The 8,867-nt window shown below is 35.1% G+C and overlaps 2 protein-coding genes across 2 annotated transcripts; one reads left to right on the top strand and one right to left on the bottom strand.

Moving 5' to 3' along the window:
- Positions 1-346: 346 nt before the first annotated feature.
- LOC131613935 (F-box/kelch-repeat protein At3g06240-like) lies at positions 347-1,453 on the bottom strand. Its single transcript, XM_058885575.1, has one exon. The coding sequence runs from the start codon at positions 1,451-1,453 to the stop codon at positions 347-349; it is 1,107 nt and encodes a 368-aa protein (XP_058741558.1).
- Positions 1,454-2,089: 636 nt separating this feature from the next.
- On the top strand, positions 2,090-5,997 carry LOC131613934 (F-box/kelch-repeat protein At3g23880-like). The gene is made up of 2 exons (XM_058885574.1): positions 2,090-2,942; positions 5,921-5,997. Exons 1-2 carry the CDS (start codon positions 2,090-2,092, stop codon positions 5,995-5,997), a joined length of 930 nt encoding a protein of 309 aa, XP_058741557.1.
- The last annotated feature ends 2,870 nt before the right edge of the window (positions 5,998-8,867 follow it).

The following is an 8,867-nucleotide window of genomic DNA, read 5'->3' as shown; positions in this document are numbered from 1 at the left end:
TTAAAATTAAACTTTTATACAAAATCCAAACTCTAATAAAAAAAATTGATAATATACTTGCGGTAATATAGTACTTGACTTTTATATAGATAGTAGAAAAAAGTAGTCTCATTAAGCTAGCAAAATATAAACAAGAAGATGGACTGATGTTCATTACGCTCTTATCTAAGTTGTTCCATCTGTAGCATATGAATCTAGAAGAATTAAGAACATGTTTCAGAAAACTAAATTGAAACCAAATAACTTTGATTGCCATGAATACAAACCTACACCACAGAGGTTTTGTTATTAAAGATAAGATAACAATATATCCAAACAAATAAATCATCATTAAAGAAACTTACTTTCAGGGACATGAAACCAAGCTTTCAATGTAATAATGGTTACGGAACTTCCAAGGTTTATCGATACTCTCTGCTTTTTTATTTCTCAAATTATAGAGAATTGCAGTGTCTGGATTTGACAATAATAGGGTATCAGTCTTCTCAGACATGCATAATGGTATACACCGAAACTGCAAGTCATTATATATTTGAAGATCATGATATCTAATTTTAAAGAATTGTGTCCAAGAATCTTCAACTCCGAATTCCTTCATTTGCCATATAACAAAATGAGTTTGTTTGAAATCATGAGAAAAACAAAGAGAGTCCTTTAACACACTTAAATATGGCATAACAAATGGCACTTCAACGAAACCTTGCGGAAGAGACAACCTAGTATGTGTCTCCGTGCCCAAATCAAGTGAAATAGCTGCAAATTGTTCTATAGTAATATCCTTGCACTTGTAAGGACGGGGAGAGCGGAGATTGCATATTGCCAACCAAATAACACTATCACGCATATGCACAAAATGCATTGCGAAATGATGACATATAGGAGAATTTGGGATATTTCTCCAAACATTATCACCCAAATTGAGAACTTTTACCTCCGTGGTACGATTAATGAAATGCACCAGCTTATAAGTGTTTCTTGAACTATCATAACCAAAAGTCAAATTATAAAGTCTAGCATCACCAGTGATTCGTAATTGATATGACAATTTCCTCGTTGCGGGATTCCAAAAACGAAGGCTCATCTTTTTACGGTTACCATTAACTTTATAACCCAAACAGAGTAATCCATTGCAGGAACCAACTATATAGAAACAATCCTTATAGTTGCGTTGAAAGTAAGGATCATTTGGAAGGGTGAAACGAATTGAAGGATTATGAGATAGACTAACAACGTTTAAGGTGGCGGAATCGCCTTCGGAGTTGGATACAAGTGAGACGTCTCGAGTTCGTGCAGATCTATGAAGATGCAATTTGACAAAGGTGGGATCAGAGACAAGAGAGTGGAATGTCTTACTCATACACATCAATCGAATGACTGATTTTACCGGAAGAAAGAAAAGCACCTCGATGATAAGATCGTGCGGAATGAAAACCGGTGATGATGATGGTGACATGATGAGAGGGCACTTCGATTGGAGATTCATGTGGAGGTTTGTGAGATTTTGCGGTTGCAAAAGAGGTTTTCGAGTTTCGAGCGATGGTTTTAGAAATTTTGATAGGGTTAGGGTTCAGTTTGTCAGTAAATTCATTTGGTACGCTATTTATTTACGAATGTTATTTTTAGTAGTTTAATAATTAAAATTTCTAATATAAAAATAATTTCATCATTTTTTTTTACCAAAATTTCATTATAATTTTTAGAACTAAAAATACTATTTTTAATGAAACTAAAAAAAGAAATTGCGAAGAAAAACCCTGATTTATAAATATTGACTAAAGAAAAACCCATATTTATAAATTACGTAACAGTTGGTTTTAGGTGTGATTAGGGTTTAACGTTACCTATGAGTCTCGTCACGCCATCTCCCTCGCGGCGTAAACACAAGGCTTCACCGCCAGCGGTCCCCGATGAACTCATTACAGAAGTGTTATCATGGATAACAGTAAAGTCACTGATGCGTCTCAGATGTGTCTGTAAGTCATGGAAAACTCTCATCTCCGATCCAACCTTCGTCAAACTGCACCTTAACAGATCTTCCCAAAATACCTATATCACGCTCGTAGATGACGATGACTTCACGGTCGCATCCATGGCGTTTTTTCCTTTGTTCAAGAAATCTCTGAACTCTTTCACTCGTCCCATGGATGCTTACTTTCAATTGAAAGAGAATGAATACTTTTTTAAAAACAATAAAAAAGACAAAGAATTCAATTTTGTAGTTGGTTCCTGCAATGGATTGCTATGCTTGTTAGGCCACTCTATTGACTATGAGTATGAGTATGTTGTGAAATTATGGTTTCAAATTTGGAACCCGGCCACCAAGACAGTATCACCAAGATTATGTTTTTGTTCTTCCTGGGACGATGATTATAGTATAATTTTGGATGATGAGGATAGTACAATTGAACCTTTTAGTTTCACATTTGGTTTTGATGAATCAACTACCATATATAAGGTGGTGGAGATGATGAAAACAAAGGTAAGAGTTTTCAACTTGCGTAGTAATACTTGGAGATATATTCAATATTCTCCTATGTATCTCAACGAAGATTCGGCTGTGTATCTTAGCGGAAGTGTTTATTGGTTGGCAACTCAGAATCGTTCTGGTCCTTATTACGTTAGCAATGATATTATTACTAACAAGCAATTTGTGATTATCTCACTTGATTTGAGGACAGAGACACATACTCAGTTGCTACCTCCTCAGGGTTTTGATAAAGATTTTGATGAAATGCCATATATCGAACCAAAACTAAGTGTGTTAAATGATTGTCTTTCTTTTTGTTATGATTTCAAACAAATTCATTATGTTATATGGCAAATGAAGGAATTTGAAGTGGAAGACTCTTGGATTCAATTCCTTAAAATTAGTTACCATAATCTTCGAATTCCACTTAATGGCTTATACCATTTGTTACCAGTTTGCGTTTCGGAGAAGAATGGTACTTTATTATTGACAAGCAGACCTAATGGAAAAGCAATTGTGTATAACTTGAGAGATGATAGAGTAGAGAAAATCATTCACCTTTGGTGGTGGAGGAGCGCGACTTATGTTGAAAGTTTGGTGTCTTATATTTGAAAGTAAGTTTGTCTTGCAGAATTTATTTGACAAAAGTTGATTTACTTGGTGAACATTTTCTCACTGATACAAGGATAACAGACAGCTTTAACATGTTTCAAATGCACATGACACTTCTTTGCTTATTCAACAATACTTGCAAGTGTTTGTTTCGTCATGACCGGAATGAAAAGGTAAAGGTGATTTACAGTTCATATAGAAAGGTGATTTACAGTTCATATAGAAGTCATATATTTGGCTCCTAAATGGATGTTCTCAATTTAATGCTTTTAGAGTAGATTTGTATTTTATATATAGATGCAGTACTTTTCTAAATTAAATTCTCTTTGCATTTATGCAACAGTATACGTTTGTTTGTGTTTGGTCTTTCCCCTTGGTTTGTTACATTTAAGTGTTGTGAGGGTTGCACCCCTAGTGCGATTTATTAATCCAATTGCCTTTTGAAAAAAAAATAAAAAAATTGTTTGTTTCATTTAGAAAACTTATAGCATACATATGATCAACAATAAAATAAAGCAGTGCTACACTAACAACTAAAAAGCAGTACAGCGTATGTTAAGAGTGATTCAAGGAATTAAGGCATAATTAACTTGCTTACACGTATCACCAACAAAGAATTGTCTACAGACTACATCACATTCAATATCTAAGTGTGGTTTGTTTACAAGTGAGGTGCTAATAGAACACTGATTGGGTTGCTCACAAAACACTGATTGTGGCATTCTGTCTCTAAGTAAAACTCATGTTGATTTTCTTCTTGAAATTTCTATCATGACCCTAAGTACCATGGTTTTAAATTGCGGCTGCGGATGCGGTTGTGGTTGTAGTCACTGCGGTTGCGGCTATTGCGGTTGTTGTGATGCGGAATGCGGTTGTTGCGGCGTGAAGTCATATTTATGAACATAAAATATGATATTTTATTATTTATTTTCGATTTCACATATCTTCCATTTCCTCTCTAAATTTTCATATATATCTTATTAATAATTCGTCACCCTTTTGAATATAACTAATCCTTTTAAAATATATCTTAAATCTATGTTATAATTAAAAAAGAAGGTAGACCAAATAATTTTCGCGAACATTGCATAATCTCTTGCGGTCTGATGCGGCTTGATGCGGCCGATGTGGTGTTATGATGTGTTATTCTTTGATGATTTTACAAAAATTTTATGGACTTTTCCAATCTCAAACAAATCACAAGTACATTCCTTTTTTTACAATTTTGTGTTCACATTAAAAAATAATTTGAATGTGATATAAAATGTTTTCAATGTGACAATGTAAAAGAATACGATAATGCTCTCTTTTAAAAGTTTTGTAAACTAAATGGAATGTCGTTAAGATTCCCATGTCCTCGTACCTCTCCTCAAAATGGAAAAGTCAAAAGAAAAATTTGTACAATCAATAAAATCATCTGAACCCTCCTTGCTTATGCTTCTATTCCACCAAATTTTTTTTACCGGCCACTTACCAACACAACATACTTCATAATAAGAAAATTACTCTCCAATAACCCATAAATCTTCTCTACCAAAAAGACCTGATTTATTCACACCTCCGAGTATTTAGATCTCTTTGCTATCTCCTCATTCAATCCACTACTAGGAATAAACACCAGCCTCCACTACTCAAAATAAGACCTTTGGTTAAAGGATTTTACATTAGGATTCAAGATATTTGATGTGAAAAATATTTGTTAAAGGATTTTACATCAGACATTTATTTCTCATGATGTGAAAAATATTTGATTTAGAGAAAAAAATAACACAGTGACTGTTTAGTAAATAAAATGGAATTTTCTTATAAAGGATTTTACATCGGGCGTAGATTTTCACCGATGTAAAAAGTCCATGATTGAAAAATAAAATGTGGTGGCAGTTTGATAAATAAAAAGAAGTTTTGTTATATAGGGCCTTTACATCGGGCCAGCTACCAACCGATGTGATAGATGGGCCTTTACATCGGACATTTCTTCATCCGATGTAAAATCCTGAAGCGCATTTCACAAAAACCCTAACGTGCCTTACAAACCTATTTCCTTTTGTTTCACTTCGTTCCTCCGCCATTCCATGTTCTCTTTGATTCCACTGTTTCTTTTCGATTATGCAGCTTCTTCGAGCGTTACCTCTGCACGTTATCCGACCATCCCTTTGATTCCCAGACCGACACATCCTCGAACTGATTCTCCATCGTCATGTGCCTCCGTTGTCTACCTTCTATACCCATTTTCCAAATCATTACAACATAACCGTATTTTATTCAACACCAAACCGCATCTCCATACTCAAACAATGAGTAACAAATTGCCTCAAACTTCCTCATAAAACCACCATGTAGAACATCATCTTTAAGATTCCGATCTGCAACCGTTACAACTATTTCTGAGCTAACTCTCAACGTCTGCTGCAATCGGAGCTTCACCACAATCATCCACCTACTTTTTCCTTGTTTCTCAACTTCTACAGATCTGCCACCATCGTGACCTTCACACTGTAACCGGAGCTTATTCCTCCATCATCCGAGTCACCACAACACCCGCATTCAATCAACACTAAATCTTTTTCGATGTAATCATTTGGTTCTTAAAAATTGATCACACCGTGTAGGTAATTTTATTTCTTCCTCATATGTTTAATGAAGAATCATTACTTGTAGATCCATGTGTGTGTTGATGAATGATTTCTGTCTACTTGAGTTCTTGAAATTTCATCAAATGCTACAATGTTTTTTATCTAACACATAATCTATTTCTTGATATAAGTTTGTTTAGTATGTATTATATGATTTTTGTGTATTATATGATTTGTGTGTGTATATGGTTTTAAATTGCGGTTGCAGCTGCGGATGCGGTTGCGGATATTGCGAATGCGGTCATTGCGCTTGTTGCGATGCGCATTGCGGCCGTTGCGGCGTGAATTTTTAAAAAGAAGTGTTTGAATTAGTATATTGAAAAACACTTAATGTTATGTTTTTTCATTATATAAGAAGTAAATTGAGTTTTAGACTTCTAATATATTGATTTTTAATGAAAATACTTAAAAAAAACATGATTAAAATTGTCCGACGGAGTTCCTAATGCATCCGGAAGCGAGACTTTAAAATCACACCGCAATTGCGGTCCGATGCGGTTGCGGAGACAACCGCATCCGCTATATTGCGGGTGCAATTGCGGTTGCGGACCGCAATTTAAAACTGTTGGAACATTATGTATATATTCCAATATAGGGAGATGAATTGAAATAGTTCATTAAGTCAAGTCCCACATTGTATGTTAGTTGGAAAAATTCCTTAGTCCCACATCGCTTAGATTAGAAATCTTGGCTAGTTTACTTCATTATATAAGGAAGTCGTTTGTTTCATTCCAAAACACACCAAAAACTTATTTTGATTTTTTCCTTCCTCACTCTCATATCTCCGCGTCTTTCAAATTGTCGAAGCGCCAACTTCTCCCTCTTTCTTTCTACTCGTTGAATTTTCCGAGTATTTTCTTGAATTCTCCTTAGAGAATAATGTTAATTTCTCCTCGTTTGAGTTGAGAAATTATCAAGTATAATTTTTATTGGATTCTCTTTAGAGAATTATAGAAATTTCTCTTGGTTTGAGAAATTACTACGACTGGTCGTTATACCAGATACTAAGATGGTATTTATACCATAATTGAATGGTCCTAGTACCATCTGAAGATGTATTTCTAGACCGATTATCTACCGTGCAAGTAGTAATCGTATAATATAGAACTAGGTTGTTTTATCCTGGCGGCGTCGTGGTTATTAAGAGTTGCTTTGCATAATTTTGGCAGTACCGCGAAACGTCTTAAAGAAAGTGTACCGATCCGCGACTCGACCCGGTAATTTCTTCGGTGGCAAACTTGTTAAAATCGTGATCCAACAATTTTAAAATGGTTTTGGCCTCACCATGGTTTGAACCCATGCCCTTGAAGCCAGTACACAAAACACACACCAACCCGCCAACATTGTTGGATCACGATTTTAACAAGTTTGCCACCGAAGAAATTATCGGGTCGAGTCGCGGATCGGTACGCTTTCTTTAAGACGTTTCGTGGTACTGCCAAAATTATGCAAAGCAACTCTTAATAACCACGACGCCTCCAGGATAAAACAGCCCAGTTCTATACTATACGATTACTACTTCCACGGTAGATAATCGGTCTAGAAATACACCTTCAGATGGTACTAGGACCATTCAAATATGGTATCAATACCATCTTAGTAATACACCTTCAGATGGTACTAGGACCATTCAAATATGGTATCAATACCATCTTAGTAATACACCTTCAGATGGTACTAGGACCATTCAAATATGGTATCAATACCATCTTAGTATCTGGTATAACGACCATTCGTAGTAATTTCTCAAACCAAGAGAAATTTCAATAATTCTCTAAAGAGAATCCAATAAAAATTATACTTGATAATTTCTCAACTCAAACGAGGAGAAATTAACATTATTCTCTAAGGAGAATTCGAGAAAATACTCGGAAAATTCAACGAGTAGAAAGAAAGAGGGAGAAGTTGGCGCTTCGAAAATTCGAAGGACGCGGAGTTATGAGAGTGAGGAAGGAAAAACTCAAAATAAGTTTTTGGTGTGTTTTGGAATGAAATATAATGAAGTAAACTAGCCATGATTTCTAATCTAAGCGATGTGGGACTAAGGAATTTTTCCAACTAACATATAATGTGGGACTTGACTTAATGAACTTTTTCAATTCATCTCCCTATATTGGAATATATACATAATGTTCCAACAATCCCCCACTTGAATTTAAAACAGTGTTCCAGAAATAACGTTAGACGTTTCTAAGATTGTGCATAAGCAGAGGTGTCTACGACTTGAACCTTTGCGTAGCAAGTAGGATTCCGATTCAACAAGAGTGACACAATTGTCTTGAACTTTATCTCAGACATCAAACTCGCACACAACCTTTTCTTAAGGTGTATTATTAATAACCCATGCTTTTAATGGCCCTGCACGTGTATCCCGGTTTAGTGAAGGCTCTAGGAATTCTGCCTCGAAATTCCATAGGAACCGGCCTCAGTTCTACAATCACATAGGTGAGTCTATCAAGAGTACTCCTGTAGCCTAGGTACTCCCTCATACAAAGTTTATATCTCATTAAGATTTTCTATTAACTCATCCTCTTATTACTTCACGATTCATGCTTCTTTTATTTACTCTAGCATGATCGCCTCATATTACTCACAACTTGTTATTACCCATTGAACCTATTTCTTGGGATCTCCAGTCATTTAGGTCGGGTTACCATCATGTGCAACTCATTTCTATATAGGCATTAGTCCCATCTTTTTGGAAGTATTATGGACTTTCTCTCTAGCTAATCCTTTCGTCAAAGGATCTGCTAAGTTTTCATCAGTGCGTACATGATCCACTCTTACACACTACTAGAATTTTCGCTTTTAGTGACCGAATTAGTGACCGAAAAAACACCAAAATCGGTCACTATGTCGTTTAGCGACCAATATAGCGACCATTAAATTTCAGTTGGAAAAGTGCTAGTCGCTAACTTTTTGTGACGAAATTAGTGACTGAAACTTAGTGACCGAATTTGTGACCGTATCAGCGACCGAAATTGTGACCGATTTCATGTCTGTGAGATTTTTAGTTTTTATATTAATTCAGTCACTAAATCGGTCTCTAATATTTTAATTTTCAAAAAATGTAATATTTTTTAAATTTTATCCGTTTAATTTTTTTTTAATACATTTCAATATATTAAATATTTGAATACTCACAAAAAAAAATA

Source organism: Vicia villosa, linkage group LG6, assembly GCF_029867415.1.
Source record: "Vicia villosa cultivar HV-30 ecotype Madison, WI linkage group LG6, Vvil1.0, whole genome shotgun sequence".
Classification (NCBI taxonomy): Eukaryota; Viridiplantae; Streptophyta; class Magnoliopsida; order Fabales; family Fabaceae; genus Vicia; species Vicia villosa.
This window is presented reverse-complemented; position numbering and strand designations above follow the sequence as displayed.